The sequence below is a fragment of the Atractosteus spatula genome, chromosome 18 (assembly GCF_055471065.1).
Source record: "Atractosteus spatula isolate fAtrSpa1 chromosome 18, fAtrSpa1.hap1, whole genome shotgun sequence".
Classification (NCBI taxonomy): Eukaryota; Metazoa; Chordata; class Actinopteri; order Semionotiformes; family Lepisosteidae; genus Atractosteus; species Atractosteus spatula.
Window position 1 is genome coordinate 7,021,102 of NC_142723.1, and position 26,582 is coordinate 7,047,683.

Below are 26,582 nucleotides of genomic sequence, written 5' to 3' on the forward strand. Positions count from 1 at the left end.
AAATGTTCAGTGGGTTGGGAGTGTGGTTAGCATAGCTGTCTCACAGCACTGGGCTGCTGGGTTCAGTTCCTAGAATACTATCTGAATGGAGTTCTCCCTGTGTTTGGGTGGGTTTCCTCCCACAGTCCAAAGACATGAGTAGGTGAATTGGCTTCAAGGAAAATTGGCCCTGGTGTGAGTGTGTGTGCCAGACATGGTAAACAGCAACATCTACACTTGCTCAAGTTTTTCATGTGTGATGCAGTGTAGAAATGGCCACCAAATGGCAAGAACCCTAAAAAATGAGCTTTGTAACGTTTCCTCTTTAGGTGGAAATACTACAATGGAGGGGTAGGTCCAATAACCCCCAAACTAGAAAATGGGTTCTTGTCCAGTGTTAGATCTGTACAGCTATGGCCACTTAACAGCCATGATTTAACAAGATGCTGTGGTGAAAGATCACACAACTCCATACATCAAAAAGATCATTCAGACTGATTATCCTTAATGCCTGAGACCAGCAGAAGACAACACCATAGAAAATTTAGATTTCTGGATGCTGTAGGGAACAATGGCAGATGTCTTATTACTGCCTTGTGCTACACACTGGTAGAGGTGGTTTTGGTGTTTGTTGAAAGGTAATTCAAACTGCACTTTAAAATTTAATTTGAAAACCCACAGTGTACTGTCTATAACATCCTAGTAAAGCTTTGAGTGGGAAAATATGCCAGCTATTCTAGCCCAAGAAAACAAATTGCCATATTTAGTATAGGTTAAGGTGCAGGACTCAGAAAAACTATACAGCATCACTGTAGCTACATCCATTATTAAAAATTTTGATAAATATTGCATTGCTCTATGCATGTGAACAAAGCCAATCCTCTAGTTCTGCTGCTCTCTCATCATTACTGCTCAATTTGAGTACGTTAAACCTGTTTGATGCCATCTTTATTGCTCAGTGCAACATACTGATAATACCAGTAAGAGTCTCTTGAGGAAGTGTGTCCACCCAACCCCCCATGACCAAGTTGTACCACCTACTGACTAACTTGTCTGTGGAACTCAAGACGTCTAAGATGTGGTCTGCTACTGATTTAATATTAGGCTAGCATATTCAAAACCCCTTAACAGCTGATCAGAACTATACCCCATTGGAAGGAACTCCACTAAAAATTAAACAAAAGGATGTAGAGATTATAATCAGAGGCAATTTGATCCACCCAGCTCATTGATAGAAAAAAAATGCATCTCATCTAACTTGTTGAAATTTAGGGTAAAAAAACTGAAATCCAGTCAGCTGGCTGATAACGTGGTTGATTAATTCATCCTTTGCCTTTATTTTTTTTCAAGATTAGACTACTGTCACATCTTCCATAACTAGTGTCTCCCACGGTAGTAAGCAGACTGCACAACGCCACACATATGGGACACAAGAATACAACTATGAACCATTTTCAATACATAATGTATGTGTTAATTATTGACTCACTTTTAACATTTGTATGCTATTGTACAGTGCTAAAACACTTATCTATAAACTACATGATCGTTTAACCATGCGTCTCCTGTTCTCTTTAAATACCTTAATTTGTGTTAAGGCAATACCACCCAAATCCAGTCTTTCATGTCCAGAATTTATCTTTGGAATCACCCGTGTGTTAAGGCTATGCAGGAGCATCAAATGGATTGGTTAGACCTTGATCAGATTCACTGCAGCCTTCTCCCAGACATTTTAACAGCTGTCAATACCCTTCTTCCATAACCTGAACCATTGGAGCTGGGAGCCTGTGCTCTTGTGCAGATATTTTTACTGAAATTGCAGGTGGTGATCAAGCAGGACCAGGTGGAGCTCAAAATCAAGTGCAAGGCTCACTGAAAGGTGATGTGCAACTTTATTTTGAATACAAAATACATAAATACAGACATTTCTGTCCTCAATAAATCAGATATAGTGATACAGTCTCCACAGAAATATATGAGGCAAGTGCAAAATAGGCTCCAGGGATTCGGCAATAGGAAAATAGTGTAATTGAATATCGCTAGGGAAGGGAGACGACAGATTATAGACAATACCACAAAGAAACAAAACCCCCCCCAGCAAAGAAAATCAAATCAGAAACTCCGAACAGCCGAGCCGATCCGTGATAACACTACAGCTGTAGCAGTGCAAGATTTTCAGCGCCCAGAGTAAAGAAAAAAAACAGTTTGCTTCCTGTAATTGTATCTGCCTCTGTGAACGAAGGGCACCTGTGACATCTCTGCGCATGAGCAAAGCTATTTTTGTTTACGTTGGCACCAAGCCCCTAAAAAGCTTTTTCTAAAAATACCTCATCTCTAAATATATTTGCCTGACAATGTAACTGTGACAAAATAGAACAATAAATGTACAGTATACCTTATTTCATTGTGATGCGCAAGCCCTTGTAAAAAAATAATCGTCCGTTCGATTACGCCAGACTTCCATCAATAGCTGTTGATTTTTATTTTTATTTTCGTCTGTGGTCGACCTGAGTTTATCCTCATCTGTGTGCGTTTGGAACACTACCCCATCCTAACATTTCTCAATTACTGAGCAGTTCCAGAGCAAACAGTATATTTAAACGAATACATAAAGTCTCTTAATTACCAGCATATTCGTTAAAAAAAAACATCTAAAATCACAGCTATTTTTGTATCACTGAAAAATCAAAGGGAGAGCCCAGCATGATTGGCACAGTTTAAGCCCATTACCAAAAAAAAAAGTGTTAAGCTGTGCAACTAATGTCATAACTGAACAAAACACAGCCGTAAAGCACTTCTCAGGAAACAGAATTTTACCTTTACAAAATAACAAAGCTGCACCAAATGGCACTGATGTGCTGTTTTAGGATTTAGACTAGAGAATACTATGGATATTGTGCTTGCTCTATGCAGATTTTTCCTAATCTTTTCACTACGTTTTTTGGTTTAGTAAAGTACATTTATATGTGAAGGGAAATATTAGCATATGCTATTACCATATGCTCATCAATACCTCTACAGTCTAGAAAGACATGTGAAATACGATTTAGAGAGAATTATTACTATTATCAAGTAATCATATTAGATAAAAGTCATTTCTTTGATTAAAAGTCTTCGGTGTTCCAATAAAGCAAAGTCAGAAATACTTTTTCAATATACAATCCTATGGCTTGCCTGAAATTTATGCAAAGCTAAGGAGTTTTTATACTACGGTAAATGCGATTTAAAATAATTTTTAATAGTGACTTCTTAGATAAAAATGAAGTGTTTTGTAAGCGTAAGGTACGGTCTTGGTTTCTATACATTAAACTATTACTTTAACAATTTTGATGCTTAAATATAAGCCATCATTATTCATTAGACTATGCCTTCAGTGCAAATCTATTGAACAGAATCTTTAAAAAAACTGTCCGATATATTGCTTAGTCAGGCAGCAAAATACGCAAAAGCTTTTGTGGGAAGCTTGAATGCTGGATTACAGTACACTCTATGAAGTAGCAGCTCAAGCCAATACATACTGTATTCTAATTGTGTTTCACCCAGATAACTGAGCTCCTTCACAGCCAATGAGAACGAAGCACAAAGTCACATGACTCTGGCCAACCAACCAGAAGTCAGGGTGGCCGTGGCGGGATTCTTATGCAGGCGGTTTCTTGAAGGAACTCCAGGCGTGAAAGCAGCGAGTGAAGTTGTGAGGCTCGTTGCCTTTTCGCACAAGCCGCAGCTTCCGGGGATGCTCCGGGTCTTTGGACCTCATGTGCTGGATGTAAACCTACGGGAGAGAAAGAGTCCACTGTGCCTGAAACCAGTCACTGGCAAATGAAATTGTTTACATCGCCAGACATCCCAAGTCACCCGGATCTCTCCCAGAAATCAGAGTCTCCTCCCTGGCTGCCGCAAGCGATCCATCATCTCCCGGAAATCACCCCCCACCCCCTGCAATTTTTCTGTTGACACCGCCGGTCCGAAAAATCATCAGCGAATTGTTTAATTATATATAATATGACCTTGAGCCATCTGAGAATCTGCTCAAATCTGCTACACAAGGCCCATCTCTGTACAACGAAGGTTTGCAAAGTAGTATAAAATAGTATCTATCATCCTATTATTTAATTATATAGTTATATAATTTTTTTTAAGGGGGACGCCCCCCGGTCCACACGATTTCACGGGAGGTATGACCCCCCGAAATCAATTTTTCTAAGTTGGGATGTCTGCTTCACCTTTTAAAGAAACCGATGTTAAAGAAAGGCAGAGTAATGCCTTCGAGACCAAATAAGATTTAGATGCACTAAGCCTTTGCACTTTTCTTTTTACACAGACAGGGCTGCTTTGAAGGTATTCTCCCCATTTGTTTGCTTAATTAACCATTAGAAATGAGAAACCAAAGCGCTGGTTTCTCAGCGATGTGATGGCACACGAACCAAGTTGCTCTTACCTGACACGCTTTCAGACTCAGCTTAATTTCCACCTGACTGGTCTGCGTTCCCACCCACATGTAGACCTGAAAAGCAAAGGCAGTACAACCAGATCAGTTACGGCTGCTTCCCTCTTACCCCACCTCTGTCATTTCTGCTTGTTTCAGCTGAGCACATGCACACAAACAAGATGCAAAGCAGCATAATCCATTGTGAATCCAAACCTTCAACTGATGGTATCTACAGAAGTACTGGAGACAAATGATCCTACAACAGTGCATAAACTACGGCTGATTTATAAGCATTCTGCTCTGTGTTTAAAGGGAATGTGCTCTTTGCTTTGTCAGGTGTTCAAGGCTAAAATCCTTTCAAATGCTCACTTCTTTTCCGTTGTCCAGAAGCATGATGTCATCATCAGCGAGGTCATCTTGGCAGAAGTCCGAGCACTTCTCAGACACGGAGAAATAACCCTTTTCATTGGAGCATCTAAAACAAGAGCATGGACAACAAGTCTGAATCCAACATCTAAGACACCATTCTCAATAGCTGCCACAAAAAGTCGAATATGCTTTTACCGTTTCACGCATCACTGGTCAATGCAATTTAGTTTTCTTCAACATAACAGCTTGTTAATCAAATTCCTGTGCTGCCTTCAGAATATTATAACATACCTTTCTTAAAAGATGACTTCTGAGGCTATACACAAAGAACCTAATGGCAGAGTCTGTGCCTGAAAACAATGCTACATAGTTGATTTGCTGAAAAGAATACACAGAATTCTGAACTCATTCATTTTTGGATTTAGCGCCACAATTTTTAACTATGCCTGGAAAAGCAGCTCTAATAAACCCATGTGTAAAAGGTTTTCACCAACCTACCAAAAAAAGCATTAGAAACCTATTTTGAAAATATTCCCATCAAGGATTAATCATTTTTAAGCTTCCCTTTTAAGCGTACGGCCAGCCATTTTTACGTTGAAATCGCCACAACTCACCTGAAGAGTCTCGCATATTTCATGTAGTCTGCATCCTCATCGTAGGGCTTCTGGGAACCAATGCCAACCCAGAAAAAGTTCTCAGGCTCCTCCCCTTCGTTGATCACCTAGAATTGAAGTCAAAAGGTCCATACGAATCACTCCTGCTCCAGAGCGACCAAAAAAACTAACCATGACACCCTAGGATGGGCTTTTAAATTGCTCAACAGGACAAAGCACAAGGCATTTAACAAAGCTGAACATCATGAAAAAGTCGGCAGTATAAAGTCCATCAGATCATTCAGTTTTACCTGCTTGCTGTAAGTGTCATCAAACATCGTGTTCATGATGTCTTCAGCCAGCTTGGCTTCATCTGGGTCTGCGGCTCTTCCCACCCACGTGTACACTATCCCTTGATTATCTGTACTCTCAAACGGCACCTAAATTACAGAGACTTTAATTACAAAACGATGGATATAGACAGTTTGTTGAAGAGATCTTGAGAATACCGATAACTGGGGTTCATAGGTAATACAAACGTTACATCAGGTTTAAGATGTAATCGCACAATGACAACAGGAACCTTGCGTCAATTTCAGTAACGGAGTGGGAGGTGAAACAAGGTCCGACAGATAAAACAATGTTCAGATTTTGCATTTATAGGAGGAGCCAAAGGCCTCTACTGCTCCACAGAAAATGGAACTACGAGTCCTGAAAAATATTTTCATGAACTTTTTTTTCCCTCCGAGACATCTGGATTTCCTTAAATCTTCCCAGACGTTTCATAAGTGATAGTTTCATATTCACACAAGACACAGTTCTACGGATATGCATGTGTTATTGAACACTGGGGGTAAACTGAGAGGCTACTGGAACAAAAACGAAGGATTTTGGAAAAAAATGCTGAATGCAAACAAAAACAAAAATCAGGGGGATGAAAATGTGATCTAGGCATGATCTAGGAACTACTTCCATCTCTAAGCTAAGAGTTCAATGTTGTAAAATGTGGTACAGACAGGTTGAGGATGGTTCAGTGTTAGGTCTCCAGAGTTCTCCAGTTCTACCCCAAACTGGAACAGATTCAAAACAGAATTTGTTTAACCAACTGCCTATCCTGAGAAAGCAACAGCTGCATCCACCTACATCTGCTGGTGTGACAGGTCAGCCCCTGCGCACAGCAGGAGGGAGTTACAGACCCTGGCTCTTGACAGAAAGAAGGCAAGGAAATCAGAAACAGCTGGCTGAATTTTTGTGGTTGACTTAGGAAATGACATGACTAAATAAATGATTTGTATGGAGCAGAACAAGGAAAAATATAAACATCTTATACAAAATGTAATGACTGAACAGATAAGAATTTAGCTTAGAAACAAAACACTGTTCTTGATTTCTTTCATTCAGGCTTTAAACATCTGTCATTTTTGCTTAAATTCGGTCATTATACATAAGAGCTTTATGGACAGAACATTCTAGAAATAATTTATTAGTGTTGAACTGTGCTTTTATTAAAAAGCTTTAGTATACTGCCATTGAATTCAGCATTTAAGTAAAAAAGGACCCTGAACATATCAAGTCCTATATAAATACTGACCTGAAACACTCAACATACCTTTAAAATGAAACAGAATTCAGAGTTGAGGTTGCTGGAGTCTGTAGGAATCTGGATTGTCCTAAAAAATAAAATAAAATAAGACACATAATCCCTTCAGGTGTGATTTAAGATTTTCATTTCACAATGTTTGCTTTTGTGCTTTCCACTGTGCCATGACATACAAATCAACAATAGCTACTGTAATCTTTTCACATTTAGAAACTTGACACAGGAAATTTGGATCCTGTTTATTCAGTGCTTCTCCAAGTGACTATAGAACTTAAGTCCAGAAAAGCAGTTGCAATCTTTTCTGATAGCACAGTGGAAAAAGTCTAGATTTCCTCAATGCACAGGCTGAAACAACACCCTCTCAGAGTCCCAGTGTGCTATCAAAAATTCTCACATGATAATAATAATTCCTTACACTTATACAGCACTTTTCTGAACACTCCACTCAAAGCGCTTTATAGGTCCACCTGGATGATGCGACAGAGCCATAGTGCTACACTCACCACACATCAGTGGGGAGGAGAACAGAGTGATAAAACCAATTCATAGATGTTGTTTAGTAGCAGGTTGGCAAAGGCCAATGGAAAATTTGGCCAGGAGGCCAGGGTAACACCCCTATTCTTTCTGAGAAACGCCCTGGGATTCTTAATGACCACAGAGAGTCAGAAGCACCCCCTACTGGCCCCACTAACACCTCTTCCGGCGGCAACCTCAGTTTTTCTCCAGGATGTCTCCCTTCCAGGTACTCACACCTGCTGAGCTCCAGTGGGCTGCCAGCTGTGAGTTGCAGGGTGATATGGCTGCTGGTATGATAAACCAGAACAGCTGAAGACCATGGAGGCATTAAGGAATCTTCAAGGGAATATACAGTGGGGATGCCTGTTAATGAATAAGAGGTTTTCCCCATACAAAAACAATTTAAGCCCCACTATAAAATCTCTAAACCCTAGCCGGTAATTATAGTATCATAAAGGTAATCGACAATTAAGGGACAGTTAATGTTTCAACGAAAGAAAAATGAACATTTCTCTAAAATTTACCCCTGATTTCTAACTGCTTAGATGAGGCAGAAAAGAGCATTGTGCGATGTGCAGAGAAAATCATGGGCTGCCAGCTCTCCCCCCCCCCCTCACAGATTTATATCCGTCTAGGATGAGAAAGAGGGCGGCAAAAGTTCTGGCTGACCCCTCACACCCCGGCCACACTCTCTTCCGGCGTTTTCCCTCTCAGCAGTGACCAAGAGTGAGAGCCCTAAAAACGGACTAACTGACACCTGTATAGCTCTTTCCCCAGCCTATACCTCTCCTAATCAAGGACACTTCTTGTATTCCTTCTCTGTGACTAGTTGTACGTTCGTATTTAATGGCACATGCCGCTGATATTTTTTGTAAATATATGCAGTACTCATTGTACATTTGATTATTCAACTGTATATACTTTGAAATGTCACCGAGATTTGTTTTTATCTGTAGGTTTTTTTCTTTTATTTTACTGGAATTTACGTTGACACCTGTGCCAAGAGAAATCCCTTGTATGTTTGTTCTTGACAAATAAAGACATTTCTGATTCTTATCATAAACACTACAAAACATGATATAACAACATGTATAATAACATGTTGCAAAACAATAGGAAAATAAAATATCACTAATATACCAGGACCACTGTTACTGAGCATCTGCAAAACGTCCTTGGTACCTCTCAAGTCCCTACTTTTTTCCATTAGTTCTATTTCATAATTCTTAGCGTTTTAATGAATCATAGTTTCATTATGAGCAACTGAGGATCTGTCACACAATTTCACACCTGGGGGCCGACAACATGATTATTTAGAATACTTTCTATTCTGTTATTCTTTGCTTATATAAGGTAGTACATTTGCAACTGACATTTCTAAGCCTTTAGTCATTTAGATCACCATTTTCTCTAATTATGAAAGGAAAACAATCTACACAGAAATTTCCGGATGTTGCCAAGAGTCCAGCTGTTGTCCAGCTTACCTGGTGCAGAGAGCACTTCCATTTGTCCTGATGTGGTACAGGCTGGGCTGCACATTGTTGTCTTTCAGTTTTCTCTTCCCTTTGTGCACTATGAACTTCCTCTTGAAATGTGAAAGAAACTTCAAGTTTTCTTGCTGCTGAGTCATTCGCACAACCTGAAAGGACACACACAGGGGTTCATACAGTACATCGGGTCTGCAACATGTACATTTTAAGGAAGGATGTGGACTAACATTTTATTGAGTACTTGTGGATGCCCAATCCATATTAAGGTGAAAACAAACCACAGTGTTCTCCTCGATTTTGGAACATTTCGGTTCTGACATTCACCTTCAGTACCCTTCTCAGGTACAAACCATGCGGAAAGTGCGTCATTGTACTGATATCGCAAAAACCTTGGTTTATGGGGAACTTTAAGATTTTAAGACCTTTCTATGTAGAATTTGAGATAAAATGTAAAAAGTGAAAAAACGATTAAAACTTTCATTTTAAGGTCTTGACGTCTATGCTGTGTTTTATTTTTTAAATCAGTGATCTACCACCACAGCCTGGCTCTGGGCTGGGAACAGTACAGAGATCCAAGGCACTAGCTCTACACATTTACTGGATTTCAGAACCGGGCAAAAAAAAAATTGCAGCTGGACATTCTGGAACAAAAACCTTGCGGAAGACCTTCCCTGCTTAGATTTCCTGCTTAGCAAGTCCTGCTTAGATTTCCGGCTGTGTATAGCCCATAACATTCTCAAATACTGACAACACTCAGCTCTTCAAGAGTAGTTTTAAAAGTTATCATTTGCCCTTCTTCAGATTTGTAGAACATCAAAACCTTGACCTCTTTTCAAAGAACAGTACGATTCTGCTTATTAACTTTCTCCTAATAACTGAAACCACACTGGGAAAATAAACTGAGGCCCAGGCATCGGTTTATACCATAAATGTTTTCAAAATAAATTAAATGAATTTAACCGCACCCTCTTTTTATGAAGGTCGTTCAGATTTCTCCACAGAAAATTGAGTTGTTTCTCTGCGGTTATGCGCTTTCTAATTTTCACTTTTGAAATGGTGGAAGCCAAGAAGTAAGCCAATTTATCATGGCAACTCCTATTCCTTTGCTGTTGATGTGACAGAGAGCATTAATTCATCACAAATGTTAGAAAATAGTTTTGATTAACTCAACAACCCCATCTGCTGAGTAACCGGCGCACTGCAGTATGAGCAATGAACTGTCTGGGCTACCAACACAGCACAATTTTTAATTTGAGCTCTTTAAAGCTGGACTAAAACAGCGTAACGATCCTGTATGTCCAAGTATGCTGTAACCAGCTCCAGCAACGGAGGGCCCTGAAACAGCAAACCAGGCACACAATGTAAAAGGCTCGAAGGATGTTCTCCCTTACCTCCAGCTTGCCAGGGAACAGACTCTCAAACTTCTTTTGCAGGCTGAAGGTGAAAGTGAGCCAGCCCATGTTGGAGGCCTCCCGGCCCTGCCAGAAGTAAACCACGCACTGGAAGTCCTCCTCCGGCTGCTTTTCCTCATCCTCGGCCTCCTCGTTGCCCTTGTCTTTGTCTCCCTTCTTCTGATCCTCCTCGTACTCCACGGGCACCCAGTACCTGTGCAGAGCAGCCGACGAGACCAGTTCAAGGCCCGGATCCGGCGCGGCGCAGGGGTTGGGGCCCTGCACGGCCACTACGCACTCAGGATCATTACGCACACTACGACTAGACACGGCTGAGGAAGGTTTTAAAAGCGGGCCTAAATCAAGTGTAACGTCCCGCAGAAAGTCAGTAAACGAGCCTGTACCTCAAACTAGATTCAAGGCTAGTGTTCACACTAGTGATCATTCCAAAAAGAAAATATGCAGAAGATTAATATGAAGGCGACTATCCCTGTACGAAAGATCATGAGTGCTCAGGAGAATGTTTTTTCCGCAGTTTGTACTATCTCAACGTCATTCCCCCTAAAGAACAGCATACTGATGGCTACATTTGCATGCTGAACGCAAGCAAATACTGTAAGCTATTTTTGCGTGTCTGACTTTGGGAAGGGAAAAAAATGTGGGAAGAGGCATAAGAAATGCCTTCTTTATCATAATTGCTTACTCTTCTATAGCGCTTTTCTGGACACTCCACTTAAAGTGCTTTACAGGTAATGGGGACTCCCCTCCACCACCAGTGTGCAGCCCCACCTGGATGATGCGACGGCAGCCATAGTGTGCCAGAACGCTCACCACACACCAGCTCTCAGTGTGGAGAACAGAATTCACAGATAGGGATTATTAGGAGGCCATGATTGGGAAAGGCCAATGGGAAATTTGGACAGGACGCCGGGGTTACACCCCTACTCTTTTCGAGCAACGCCCTGGGATTGTTAATGACCACAGAGAGTCAGGACCTTGGTTTTACTTCACATCCGAAGGACGGCGCCTTTATATAGCACAGTAAATTTGCTTAATTCAGCTCCGATTCACCTGCAGAGGAAGACGTAACAGTCCTGTGTGTGGAAGTGCCCAAATTCTTCTTCTGGCAGCCGGGCAAACTTCTTTCCTTCGAGAACAAAACCCTCCATCCCATCCAGGTCTTCATTCCACTCCTCCATCATCTGCTCTGCCTGTGGACCAACACGCACACCTCAGCACAATTAGAACTGGTCCGCGAGAGACGTTAAAATCACATTAAGCACTCCAAGGCCTTGAGAGCCGTCACACGTTTCAAAAGTAACTGCATTCATAAACATGGATTTGCTTCAAATGATTAATATCCTGGCCTTGACAGGAACCAGCAGTTTTCTTCAAGCTGCTATGGTTCAAATCCGAATAAAACCCATCTTGTCTTTCTTGAAATATGGTTGAGTATGTTTACTGTGCTTATCAAAATACCACATTTATTATTATACTTTTACAGTATATACCATATTATAGTATATCATTTCCATCAGATCAGATTTATTACTATTTCTACACATTTAGAAGAAAATAATACAAACATCTACTGATAGTCTAGACTTACTGATTAAATGTTTTTGGCATCATTTTTATTAACTGATCATTTGTAACTGACCAATATTCACACGAGTGACTTTGTCCATTGCATAACCACTAAACCACCTCATGAGCGAAAGAGCTGGACACTGGTGATGAGGTAACTTCTTTAATGTCACGACTAAGTGAGTTCAGATGGAAGAAAGCCCTCTTGAGCAAATAAAACAAGGTTTGATTGCTTTGCTGACAGACGTGGAGATAGTCTAAGACCACACCTCTGCAAGGGGCATGGGAGGCTGTCTTGGGAGGAACAGGGCTGTCAGGTCTGCCTTCATCTGGTCCTTCTGTTCAGCGTCCTTCTTCACTTTCCCAGTTAGGCCCTTGGTCTTCAGGACACTTTCTGCATTCCTGGTGTAGTCAACCTTCAGCACATCATCCCAGTTCTTGAACTTGGACTTGAAAACCTACATGAACACAAGAGAGGGGGGGGAAAGGTCCCGATACAGTCACAGAGCTGCTTGCACACGGTCTCATTTTTTAGCTCAGTTTTATTTTTAATGGGACACACAGCTGATTCACTTTTCACTTTTCCCATTTCAAAAATGATGAGAAACACAGCAAAACATTACTTTTAAATCGCCTTTTTCTCTATATCAGCATGTATATCCTCCCCTGTGATTACTTGACACACATGGGATCAGTGCAATTATATTCATTTTGTTCTTTTAATCAAAACAATTTACCCTTGCCAGAATTCTGTAGAAGTGCTAAAAAAAGACTGAAAATTAAGATCATTTCTTGAAAACGTGCCTCCCTTTTAAGAAACTCTAACACAAGACCAGTACTTACTACAAACATATTCAAATGGTCATGAAGAAAAATAAGTCACTACTCTTCTTTTGTGCTTTTCGGTGATAAAAAAGCATATAATGATGCTGCTTGTGATATCTATTTGTTTAACTCAGATTTGAAAACAATATCAGTATGTAAACAGTGAACAGTAAACAAAATAACTGAGGAAAGAGCAGAACAACTACTTCTGCTGGAACTGAATGCCACATTCAGCATGGATCAGATCAAGTATTTACCACTGCTTCTAAATCACTAAAAAAAAAAAAAAGATCAGTGATCATGTGTTCAGTGACAACAAAATATTCCTGAATTGTTACTAACTAGATGAAAATATGCACTTGCAATACTGATATTCATATGTTTTACACTGGGTGGTATAGTAGTTCTACCATGATCAATTATGATAGAGACAAACATTATGCACCAATTAGCCAATAGAAGCTATTAACCAGGTTAAACAATAAGAACCACACATACAGTATGGCTTGTGCAAGCCACATGCTGGGCAGCTCCAGAATGTCTAGAAAACTGTGCAGACTGAAAGTCCCTGGTCAGGTTGTGGGCTTCATTAGAGCATTCTCTGCTACTATGAACCAATTACAAGCCTGTTGCTACGTCAGCCCTGAAACAAAGGATAGCCAAAGAAGTCAGTTTTATAATCCCAAGCCACATACAGTACAGTGGACTCCTTCTCTCGGATTGAGAGACACAGGTGGGCAGTGACCTCTAAGAAAGATGTCCAAACAAGATAATGAAATGGCAAATTAAGAGGCGAGTAGCCAGTCCAGCAAGACCATCGCAGGAAGAAAGAGAGTTCCACCTTCCTACAAACAAAACAAAGCACCAGCACTGCAGGTTAACTCGTTGCGTACTGAAAACCAATAAAGATTTTCTGAGCATTGTCAATCTTTTGAGATGATGAGTCAGGACAACTTTGATTGTAGAAAGTCAGGACTCAGGAGGCTTGCAGTCTTTGTAAATAACTTGTATGGAGTTCAGCATTATAAATCAATTTATCTAAGTTTGTGCCTCATCTTATCATCCTCTTACTGCGCCAAAGAAGCAAAAAAAAATCATGAATTGATTGACCAGTTTTCATTCATGCCTATGGGGCGGGGGTGGGGGGGGGGCATGTATTTTAGAACTGGGATTTTTACCTCTGCTCCAAACATCTCCCCTCAATCCATAACAATACACTCAATACCAAGTCACGGATGCAGAATGATCAAACAAATGACTGACAGACCCAACTACACGCATACATTAAAGAGGTACTCTTTAAATAAAAAGATACAGTGAAAACAAACCTGTTAGGACAATTAACTAGTCATGGATGCACAGTAAGCAGAAATATGCTGAGGACTTGCTCTGTCCATGTCTTAGTGAATCATTGGCTTCACATGCGAGGTCTGTCTTTAGCCTAGAGCCAGGCTTAAAAACCTGAGAGGAATTTGAGCCCTAATAACCAGACAGTGGAGAAAGTAAACTGGGTGAACTGATCACAGGGCAGGTGCCTGATCTGCCCCAGAAACCAGGTACAGGTGGACCCCCGACGGCAGGAGACGCAGCTGCAGCCCGTACCTGGCACTCGGCTCCCTCCAGGTTGCGGATCACCATGGCGTGTTTGGGCCGGTGCAACATGCTGCACACCTCCTGCCCCAGCTTCAGGGCCGCCGCTCTCACCAGCCGGGGGGACTTGCGTCCGATCCAGATGAACACGTCCGACCAGCAGTCCAGGATGTACACGGACTTGGTGTCCAGGAGACTCTGGACCTGCGTTCATGAAGAGATCTCGATATCAAGTTGCACTGACATTTCCATGAATTTGTAAGCAAATACATACTGTGGCATAAAATAAACAGGAATGCAGTCTTTGTTGTTGCACGTGACCATTAAGACTTTGATAATTGCACATTTTTAACAGTACCAGTCTCATTTCTGGAACAACATCAAGCTTGAGTTTCTCCTTATGTTCCACTGACAGTTTGTAGTTGATCTGCGGGAGCTCCAAGTAGCCCAGGCCAAGTCCAACCTAGAAAGGACAAAAACAAAGCAATGAGGCTGCGATGAATTCACAGTTTTTACACTTGTTTTACAATAGAGAGACTTTCTGTTAGTAAGAATTCCATTGTACCAGTACATGTACCGCTTACATATGGCAACAAAGTTCAAGTTCAAAAGATTAATTCCTGAGCCATCAATCATAATATGTGAATCAATTTAAGGTAGAGTTTTGAAAAGTAGAGTGGGAGACCTATTTTCGTTTCCTACTTTAGCTGCGTAATACATCTTTTCAGGCCATAACCCACCTGGTACCACTCAGTAAAATGAGAATTTGGTCCCATTTAATTCCAAGGTTTATCTACAACATACTGGATAGCAGCAACCTCAATATCTGACTGTGCACACATCAAAACTTAAGAGCACGACTGCAGCTCTCAGCTTTGGATTAATAAGGTTACGGCTCACGTACAGGTGTCAGCAATTTGTGGAAACTGTCAACTAAAAATCAGTGTTAATGAGTGTCTGCTTTTACCTTATAAAGTTTTGGCCGAACCGGAGTGAAGTCATCTGGAACGTGCTTCCTTATTTCCTCCGGCTGTCCTCCTAACAGCTCCCAGAATTCTGGCGTTTCCTGGTGATGACCCAGCAGTGTGATTTCTGCCTTGCCCTTTCTCTCATTCTTATTGATCTTCTCTGCAAACAACCTACCCAAACGGACAAAAGCATGTAAAAAAACATAACAGGTGGGCACCTGAAAATTCCCTGCATATCCTGAGTCAACCAACTGTGCACATGGTATGAGGATGTAAGGTGTATAACATCAGAATCTCCCTTTTAATTTTATATTTACATGAAATCACATTACAATAAGTATTATAAATCTGTTTTGCACTTGATTGTTTTCAGCACTCTTCAAAATCACTTTCATGACATGAAACCATCATTATTTCTTATAAGACCGAGAACCTAAAAAGAGTTAGTAGCAACAAAGATTAAGCAGACAGGTCTTTTAAAAAAAAACTGTATATAATGGGTTTTCTCCGCTTGATATATGCAGCAAGCAGACCTACACTGCACTAGAATTGAGCAAGGATCTTCACACATGCACCTCCTTCAGCCTCCAGACTGATCCTTTAACACACTGCAAGCACCACAGTGCCTTACAGTGGCTTTAACACCAGCTGGGGGAGCAGTAAGAGACCCTCTCACCAATAGCGTTAGTGTCTCCAGGAGGAGCCAGCATTTCTACAAAAAACAAGACGGTCCTGGCCTCTCTACCTAAGTGGCACACAAAGGATATTCCACTCACAGCTGGTCAGAGACGTTAACTCGTGCTTGAAACATGACTGCCTGGGGCACCACCTGTGCTCTCAGCAAGCACCTTCATTGGCTGTACCACCTAGCATAAATACCACACTGGGTATTTATAGCGTACATTTGATTCTTTTCACTGCTAGCCCTGCAACTCTGATCTTTAAAAGTCTAACTGAGACCACATTCCCTTTTAAGGTGGAACTCCGAAAAGAAAAAAAGCACCTCTCACTCAGAGATAACTAGTGTACCTGGCTTTGGTGGTGTTGCTCAGTGTGGCCTGAGCTCCGCGCCACACAAATATCTCCAGACCATTATCCAGCAGGAAGACAAACCTGGCAAATGGACAAACACAGTGTTCCAATGAGCATAGAAAGGAAACACACCAAATGCACACTTACCCAGAAAGGCAACAGCATTACAGAAGCAGAGGAAAAAGGCCTGCAAAGCTTTGCAGCTGTTGCACAAGAGAAACAGCAGACGCTGTATTTAAGAGCAGGAACACAAGCAAAATGAATTCCTAATAGTATGTCTGGATCTAGAAACACTTTTCTTACAGAAACTTCTGAAAACACAATCATCCTGTGAGCATATCTGATCCAATGCTTGAATTTAATATTCAAGTGTCAGGAATATTCCAATAATAACAATAATATTGTAATATTCCAATAGTCTGGAATGTATCATATTCACAGTATTTTCTTTACGAGATCATAAAACCAGTGTGCATTAAGAAGTACAGCTTAGACACCTCAGTATGATTTTATTCTAAAATCCCTCTGGCCTCTTTGAACAGAATATTTATACTTCATAAGAGGTTCACACTGTTTTAAGAACGCACAATGTTGATAGCATTTCTGTAGTTAATTTGGCTGACTACTCTTCAGCCTCCAGCACAAATACCATTCTAACACTGAGTAGGAAGGCTTCCAGAGCTCACCGTGGGTCCAGAGAAGATGTTTTCAGCGCAACAGACTCCAGCCTGATGTTCTTTTTGCCATACACACGAAACAGCCTGGTTGTACAGGAAACAAGCCCGTTTTTAATCAGACAAGTTTAATACCGCCGAGGTTCTTAATTATGTGCTTAACACAGCAGAGCATCCATCTATACATTTTCTAACTGCTTTATCCACCATTCATCACGAGGGAAGTGGAGCCTATCCTGGCAAGCAACAGCACAAGGCAGGGTACACCTTGGACAGGATGCTAGTCCATCACAGGGCCCACAGAGACACAGACACACACAACAGCAGATCATTCTTCCACCAAATAAAAACAGTCTTTAATACCGTAATTGCATATTATTTTCAATGAAAAAAGTTCATTCATCCATTTTTATCAAACTTTAAGAAAGATTTATTTTTACCTAGTGACATATTGTGAGTCTTCCACAGTGTAGAAGCCGCTGGCTGTCCCTCCCTCAATGTAGGATATGTCGTTGCCAAAGACCTATCGATGAAAGGTACATCAATAAGGGCATCTATCTTCCTTCAGAAAAACACAAGCACATCTACACCTACACAACAGAAAGGGCTATGCCCCTGTACTTACCGCACTGAATTCATCGCTCTCTTCGCCCATCTCCTCCCGGATGGTCCTGCACTCAGCCCCCAGGTAGTTCCGTAGGTTAACTGCGTGGATGGCAGAGCAGGCCTTCTTATCCAGAGTAGCTTCCTGTCCAATCCAGTAAAAGATGTGCCAGTTCAAAGAGCTGTTCTCATCTAGAAAAGTCTGAAAAACAAAAACCCAGACACAGGTTTGCAAAACAAAGTAACATTGAGGACAGAATTGAAGTGCTCACCAACACCTCCTTGTCTTATTTAGGACTCTCGACGGGATTAATAAAAACTAAACCCTTTAGCCAGAGGAGGATAAGGTTCAATATTATGCCGTTACCTGAAGTACAATGTAACAGTCTGCCTCGTAGAACTTCCCATGAAAAGTCTCATCAACCTGTGTGGGGATGAAGTTCTCTATCTGCCACACAGTGACTCCAGGGATTTGCCCTACATCCTCCATGAAGAACTCGGAGTAATCCAGCTGAGGCTTCTCCAGGTTCTTATCCCAGCGCCGCGTCTTCAGGTCACCGTATTTCATATCTCCGTTCTCCTGGGAGAGGGAGAGAGAGGACAAGTCAGGCCTAGAGGCAATGTCCTTTCACGACTGCTCACTCAGGTGCCGTGTCCACATCAGAAAAACACCATGTACTGTATGGCGCTTCCCTCAAAATACGAAACACGTGACTCTGTGAACTCATTGGTATTTTCAACTTTTTAATTCCCAATTATTTTTACAGGGCACAGAATTTAGATGAAGACTGCCTGGAACAGTACAGTAGACTCTTTAAATAAATCACGAGATAAAGCTGCAACACTGTACCATATACTTCCGTTTTTAGCACGGATTACTTTATAAAATTTATTTCCGAAGTCTCGCTGTCGTGCTGAGGCAGTGTCTTACCTCAATGGATTTGTTCTTCTCTTGGGCCACATCAGTCATGCCCTTCAGCACCTGCTTGGCCTGGTCATCCTGGGACGAGTCTTTTCGGCGTCGCAACCGCATCTTCCTGGCCATTGGGTCTCTGGGACTATTGCCTAACAAGAAGTAAAACGGTTACAACATCACAGAACGTGCTGCAAATAAACTAACTTCAGGTAGACTATAGTGCCGGGGAAATGGTTCTAGTGAGGTCTACACTGGCATTAAGACAGACTGAATATGTGCAAAAACTTATTGTGGATTTCAGTCTTTACTTCCGTCTTTATTCATTAGTAAGTGGCACTGTGGCTAAGGATCTGCGCCTGTGGCTGGGAGGTTGCCGGTTCAAATCCCGCGGCTGGCAGAGGAATCCTACTCCGTTGGGCCCCTGAGCAAGGCCCTTAACCCCAGCTGCTCCAGGGGTATGCGAAAAGACAAATTCCTAATGCAAGAAATTGTATAAGGCTAATAAAGTGATCTGATCTTAAAATGGTGAAAAGAAGAAGGAGCTGCTGGAAGGAAAATTGCTCTGAACACTTCCATCGTGAAAAAGTATAACAACTGTCCCAGGTATCTACAAAAAAAACCCTAAACCGTTAAAAAAAACGTCGATAGTCCATGTATTGTTAATTACACTAATATAAATGAGATCTCAGGTTGGAGGCTATAGGTCCTCCAAGCATGGCCGACTTGAGCCCCCAACAACCAGCGCAGCACGACGGATTGCTTTTACCTCCTCCAGCAGCCGCCACAGTGGCTGGGGAGGCCCCGGCCAATCGCAGCTGGTTCTGCAGAGAGAAGTCGATGTTGTACCACTCGGCTGCTCGATCCACGGGCTTCGGGGGCATCACGAGGTTCGGGTTCTCTCGAACATCCAGGACCTAGGGACAAGACAGGAAGCTAAAGAGGTAGAAAAACTGCCTATGTGGTATAAAGGTTGAGATTCATAGTAAGGAGTTCAATATTTAGCCAGCAAACAGTACACACAACAAAAGGCAACTTTTTTGTTGCAAAGGGGAAAAAAAAACTGTAGTCTTACCTCAAGATCTGTGAGGAAATGTATAGCTTCTGGTAATGTTACAAGGCGATTTTTATTAAGGACCAGCTTCTTAAGTTTCCCACACCTGAGAGACGAAATTAAGTGTTATATCCACAGCTCTCTGGAGATCACACACCAGAAAGTCTGTTTACCGATGACGCTACAAAGTAATTCAACGCTCACCTGCACAGACCTTCGGGAATAAGCTCTAAATTGTTGTTTGCTGCCATGAACTCCACCAGGCTGGCTAGCTTCCCGACGCCTGATGGGATACCATCGAAATCCAGCTTGTTCGAGTTCAAATACAGCTTTTTCAGCTTGGTTAACTTGCAAATTGCAGACTGGGGGGGGAAAAATAACCGTATCACTTATTTTGTCCGTTACAAGTACTTCATTTATAAAGAGAAACATACTGAGTGAACATTACAAATAAACTCCTGCATTTAGCTTACAACATTTTGTAAGCAGGTTTAATTATATCAAATCCATATAACAAAAGTATGTGAATTCAAGTTAAAATGAAAGACTTTTAACACCATAAAATTACATAACCTCCCAAAGTTTTAGCTAACCTATATACACCCTTATTTTACAGTGCCCATTAAGGACAAAGAACAAAACATCAACAACTCCTAAAGACGAGGTGTTCTTTGTGAAGGTGGAAGCACAACACATCAACAGGAAGTGACATCAACTCTGAACATAAATCCACATGAGGCTTCTTACAGGCAGAGATGTGAGCTGGTTTCTGGACAGGTTCAGGGTCTCCATCTGCGTCCACTGGTCAATGCACAGAGAGAGCTCAGAAATCTGGTTGCTGCTCAGATTGAGACGCTTCAGGCTGGACAGAGTGTAAAGGCACTCCGGCACTCTGGTCAGGTCATTGCATGACAGGTCAATATCTGCAAAATCAGAGCCATGGGCATGCCTCACTTATAGAGCTTGTATGAGCTTGTGGAGAGCTTTTATGTAGCTTGTACCACATCACAGTTAATACTCATTTTCTGAAAGAGAAAATCCTGACGTCACAAGATAAAACTAAAATAATTAAAAATGTTTATATGGACACTTAAACGTCTGAAAGAAGTGCTTGAGACTTAGCTAAAATAAGTGAAGTGATAAATGCATGAACTAGCATGAACCAAAAAAAAAATCTGCAAGATCCAAAGTGTTTATGGTATCGTATATCCTCAACAGCTTCTGGAAAGAAAAAAACGAAAAATATTTGCTTGTGCAAACAAAGATGTTTTTTCCACAAAAAAAAATACAGTATGATGCCAGTGGAAGATGTAACAAGCCAAGAAAAATTAAACATTTGTGTCTCGCATGAACGTGGTGAAAACACTCTATGACTTATGCTTACAAAGAATTTCCCAGGGAAAACAAAATCATTTCAACAACTTAGCTTCCCTTAATGAACCCATATACAGAAAAAAAATGTTAAGTTTACAGGATGATGCTTAAAAATGGAGTAAAACTTTTTTCTCCCAACAATGTTTATTCTGTTTTCTGGTCCCTGTTGATGAAACAGTCAGCAGAGTCTTTACCTTGCAGATTTGTGAGGCCCTCAAGGCTAGTAGGCATGTTGCTTTGGGTTCGCTGAGTGTTTCTTAAATGGAGAGTCTGGAGAGCAACCATAGCTGGTAGCTGTCTGCACGGAAAAAAATATTTACTTGTGAGCTTCAGTTCAAATCTGGAACTCTGCATCTCAAAACGACTAGAATCCATGCTGAAACGCTCCAATAAAAGTTTCTTTAGTTGACAAAAACACGTAATGAAAAGAGAAGAAAAACAACATTTCAGCTGTGGAGCCTCCTTCGGGTGTGAGAAGGCTCCACAGCCGAAATGTCGTTTTTTTTTTCTCTTCTCAGGATGGAATAAACCTTTACTTGTTCCTTTGCAGCCTACGCATGCTGACATTGCTCCCTGATTAAAAATACATAATATATACATAGATCCTCACCAACCGTAAAGGAAAACCGCACAGCTTGAATTAGATTGAATAACTGATTTTGATTCGGCAAGTCTGAGTGGTGGTCTTCACATCCTGACGAGAATTAAACATGGAAGAGGAATGCGCCGCAAGAAACCGGCTGTGTTTCCTCCTTACCTCAGCTGTGCGTGCATGAGAGGATTGTTGTTGAGTATTAAGGTCTGCAAGTGAACCAGGCGTCTCATTTGAGGAGGCAGGCTGTCCAGCTTATTGTCACTCACGTCCAGGTACAGCAAGTCGGTCAGGTTAATAAACAGCTGATTTGGGATGTTTTCAATGCTGGAAGACAATAATTCATTTAAGAATGGCACAAACACACGAAATAGATTCTGACAGCTGTTGGTTAAAATAACCTACAAAAGTTAATACTGAATATAGTTACGTCTGATGGCAATCAATACATTGCCAGTAATACAATGGGTTTTGCCTACATGCATAGGAATCCCTTGGAAGGTAAACATAAGGTTTTATTCTTTAGTTTTAGTGTTCTTTACCCCTCTTCTCCTACTGTATTCAGTATCCCCCATTTACTGTCTCCTCTCATTGTGCATGCTGTATTTTTTTCATTGTTGTTCTTGTCGTTCTGTAAAGCCACCTTTTAAGGTGCTATATAAAATAAAGTTTATAATTATTTTATGGAAAATAGTGAATAATTATATGTCGTTAATTTCATTTCTTCGATAACGTAAAGGCACAGCTGGATTTGGACTCTATCAAAAACTCAAATAACATCAAAAACCATTCACCATGAGAAAGTTAGTTAACCAGTTCCCTTCCTGGGGACTTGATAGTGTGAAAAGAGCAGGACCCTTCTCAATCATAGAAGTGTAAGAAGTCTCACGCAAGGGGACCATTATTGCTTTAAAAAGATAATTAAACACAGATCGAGCAATCAGTGTTCCAGCCAAAGAGAAGGAACAGTGAGGGGCATGATGGGTAGGATGGGCAGTATGGACGTGAGCAATTTGAAATTACTAGAGATGCAAAAAAGCCATATCCGGCTACATAAAAAGGCATAGAGAAAACAAACCAAGGATATTTAAAATTTAGCAGTTAGAAGGGATCCCCATAATGCATTAAGTCAAGTCGGTAAGCTGCAGAGATGAGGAATGCGATATGAAATGTCAGGAAGATGCCTTCTCCTCAGCATTGCAGGTCTTGGTCATAAAACCCTGAACATTTTTTTTTTAACTTGCCTCCTTCACAAAAACAGTCAGCTTGCCTGCTGTCAGGCAGGGACACACCTGTTGTGACTGAGGTTAAGCACCAGCATGTTCTTGGAGTTCTCCAGCTCTCGAGGAATTTCAGTCAGCTGGTTATAACTCAGATCCTAAAAGAGGAAAAAAAAAGGTGAAATAATAATGACATTATTATACGACACATTTCGTTTGACAGCTGTTTCAGTCTTGTTTGGGCACACTTTCTTTTCCAACGCAGAATGGATAAGACCAACTTCTCTGCCATCTCTGATCTAGGGAAGCAGTGTGGAGTAGTGGTTAGGGCTTAGGACTCCAGACCGGAGGGACTCTACCCTTTCCATTCAGTTTGCTCCAGTAAATATGCACACATGGATATTTTCCAGATCAACATAGGAAATTTCCAAATTTGTTCTCAACTGACTTTGATCTGGGTAAATAAAGGATTTTTTTAAAAACTAGGTTTAAAAAAATACCTAAACATTTGGTATTGCTCACAAAAGCCTGTGGGAGCCTGGAGTTGAAGCTTATTTCAAGAAACAAGTGAGTGAGAGGCTCAAATCAAGCACCTTCTAGGAACCAAGCAAGCTACATGAACCAACGCCTCCGTTCATTGGAAACGGAATGGTTTCTCGGGGAAGGGACATCTTCACTTTTAAAACATCTTCATCTTTAAAGGCTGATCCTATCTTTCAAGTGGAAATACACAATCTGAAAGGCCACTGAGATATCGTCATTATAATGTTTTTATTCTTGTGAATTTCGCTGCTAGCAGGACAGTACAATAACAACGAGCTGAAAAGGCAAACCTTTGCCTCCCTTCCGGCTCACAGACACTAATGAAAAGTCTACTGGACAAAAACCGAAAGGGTTTCCTTTCAACCAGAAAGGAGAACCAAAAATAATTTCCAAAGTTGGTTTTTAGTTCTGGCTGTCTGAAATGCTGACTATACAGAGAAACATTTACCCCTAGGTAATAAAGAAGTAGCTCTGATCAAAATAAAGGAGTTGGTGAATAATTACACTGATACAGAAGGCAAATTAGATTGAGGGAAAGTTACTAAGGGTTAAATCTAAAGAGTTATTAATTTGATTTATGATATATTGCTCCCCTTTAAGTTAACAGTTACACCAATGACACAAAGACATCCAGAACACAAAGAACAGGTCTACATACCAGCACTGAGAGATCATCTAGCTGAAAAATATCATCTGGAACTCCAGAGTTTTTCAGGTTGTTGGCTCGGGCCACAATAGCCTTCAATGGGGGGAAAAACACAACATGTGACTTCACAGCCTTTGCACACACAAACACCTGCTTAGATGCATCCTGATAGCCTGTCCGAAAGCAGAATACACAACTGATTCAGATAGGTGCCTGAACATTTTGCCTAACCAGAAATTAGACAAACGCAGACCTCAATCAAGTTCACTAAACAAAAGCTGTGCCTTTTGACATTACCCCCCAAAAATCACCCCCAAAATCCCCGATAATCCTAATGGCACATGACTTATTCTACAAAGTTTAGAAAGCAAACAAAAACTGTCCCCATTTTTGCACAGAAGATACATGTTCCAACTTCCATCCAACTGAAATTATTCTTCCTTCGTTTTATATTAAATCTATAATGTAGAAATGCCCGTTCTTATCTTGTTTTAAGAGGCAAATGTTATGAAAATACAACCACTCAGCCGCAGAAATAAGGCACCACATATCTATAGTGCTGCAAAGTTTTTTTTAAAAGTGGAAAGTCCACTGATTAAGCCCTATTAGAAACTCCTCACCAACCCATATTTCATGAGGAATAACAACAACCAAGAACTAAACATATTGAAAAAAAAATGTTTGTTTAGCATTAAGTCATAGTAAATTTGTCTGGATTCGGGACGAGGTGGCTGGGATGCCCCTGTGGAGTAAGAAGAGACTAAGGAGAGAGCTGAAAAGGTGGAGATGAAGTAGAGAATGGATGCAAATGAACAGAAAAGATGCCTACGAACAGCATTTATAGCTTTTTTTCTCTAAATGTAAGAAATTACGTCAAGAATGATTACGATGCTGGACATCTGAGGAGAACTGAACTTGGCAGCCATCATTCCTCTCGATATTTCACCGGTGGCTCCATTTCCCTCTCGTTTTAAAGGATTCAAGACTGTCTTTGCCTGAGCTGTAATCAGTCTAAAGAACTTAAAAGAGAAAGGTCTGGAGCAGCCTTGGAGCTAGCACAGTTCCAGACCAGGCTCTACTCACCCTGAGGCAAGGGAGACTCGACAACTCTCCATGCAACGTCGTGAGGCTGTTGTGGCTCACCGACAAATGTTCCTGTGCCCAACGAGAAAATAAAAAGTCCATTCAGTGAACACGAGCATCCTTAAACTATAGGACAGATGGCTTTTTTTTACAGTACCACCCGAAACAAGGGAGATTACCAGTTTCTGGAGGGAGGCCAGCTCTTCGGGAAGGTAACAGAGCCCAGTCCTGTTCAGCTTCAGCCATCGCAAACTGGTCATAGACTTGACGTGTTCAGGAAAATAACCTCCCTGGAGACAGATCAGCAGAATCAATATTAAGCCCACTCAGCAGAAGAGAAAAATGAACGGCACCTAATTCTGTCAGAACCACCGATATCCCACTCAAAACACCAAAGATAAAGCTGAGAACTGTCCACATCCAGTCCTCACAGGTCTTTCTGTAGGACAATAACAGTCGGATATACATTTGTAACTGTACTTGGAGTGGCTTTAAAGAAGACAGATGGAATAACCAACATCAACGTAAAAGCACTTTATAGCAAGACATGTGCCTGACACACCTGTGTGTAAGCGGAAGCTACACAAGGGTCTGTCTATATATTTGAATCTGAATGTTATTTCACAAACTGCGATTACTGAGCCGAATGAAACCTGCGGTTGTACAGTTAACAACGAAAAGTAAATGTATGTAACACAGAGTCTTGGAAGGTTAAACCTCGCCGTACAGAACACAGAATTTAATTCAGGCCTCACTGAAACGTCTTACGTCCAGTCCAACTCACAACTTCACCATGCCACCGCTGTATCTCACACTTATGACTTATCTGAGCCGGGTTTATTCCCGTAAGCTTGAACGGATAAAACGCGTGTGACAAAGCCAAACACTGAAACAACTCAAAAACGCCAGATGAAAAAAGAAACTCCAAAACTCCAACACACAGGATCATAAAAACGCCAAACAGAGCAGGATCAAAACCCGCTCTGCTGTCATCTAGGCACAGCAGCCCGCATCAGGATCTATTCTTGCTAAATTACGGAAGACCAAGAAGGGCCTAAGACCAGAGCTGCTGCCTGCAGTGCACTCCGACACCTCGTAGACGCCCAGTGCCACTACCGCAGTGTTTCACGACAGAACACCACCATCCCATAAAGAAAGAAGGAATCGAAAGAGGTGCGTGTAGTCCGTTGGTTTTTGTTTTCGCTCAGTCCTTACCTTGAAGTCATTTCCACTGAGGTCTACCCCCCTTATGAAAGGGAGAACGCCAGTGGCAGCCATTGCAGTTACTAAGTGCGTCTGAGCGCGTCTCTATTTCTGGGTGTGTTTTTGCCGTGAAGCTTCGCAACAGCTGGTACTGAAAACCAACCCTCCCCTCTGAGAGAGAATGGTACCTCCCTCCGGTCGAGACAGCTCCCTTAATTGTGATCTGGGAAGTGTTTGTCGCTTAATCCTGTGCCGGAGTTGTATGTGTGTGTGTCAATATCAAACGCTTCTGTGCTCGTTAACTCTTT

General features: G+C 41.4%; 1 protein-coding gene across 1 annotated transcript; it reads right to left on the reverse strand.

The window, feature by feature from the left end:
• Nucleotides 1-1,852: 1,852 nt before the first annotated feature.
• On the reverse strand, nucleotides 1,853-26,406 carry flii (FLII actin remodeling protein). The gene is made up of 30 exons (XM_088936481.1): nucleotides 26,287-26,406; nucleotides 25,251-25,361; nucleotides 25,072-25,143; nucleotides 24,001-24,081; nucleotides 22,872-22,957; nucleotides 21,745-21,906; nucleotides 21,182-21,285; nucleotides 20,361-20,536; nucleotides 19,818-19,975; nucleotides 19,635-19,719; nucleotides 19,329-19,476; nucleotides 18,578-18,711; nucleotides 18,014-18,226; nucleotides 17,669-17,848; nucleotides 17,484-17,566; nucleotides 17,056-17,130; nucleotides 16,367-16,450; nucleotides 15,337-15,508; nucleotides 14,728-14,832; nucleotides 14,382-14,573; nucleotides 12,224-12,412; nucleotides 11,439-11,578; nucleotides 10,368-10,581; nucleotides 8,971-9,125; nucleotides 6,980-7,040; nucleotides 5,682-5,810; nucleotides 5,392-5,498; nucleotides 4,778-4,883; nucleotides 4,418-4,483; nucleotides 1,853-3,751 (listed from the first exon to the last, which is right to left on the reverse strand). The coding sequence occupies exons 1-30, from the start codon at nucleotides 26,347-26,349 to the stop codon at nucleotides 3,617-3,619; spliced, it is 3,786 nt and encodes a 1,261-aa protein (XP_088792607.1). The 5' UTR covers nucleotides 26,350-26,406; the 3' UTR covers nucleotides 1,853-3,616.
• Between the last annotated feature and the right edge of the window lie 176 nt (nucleotides 26,407-26,582).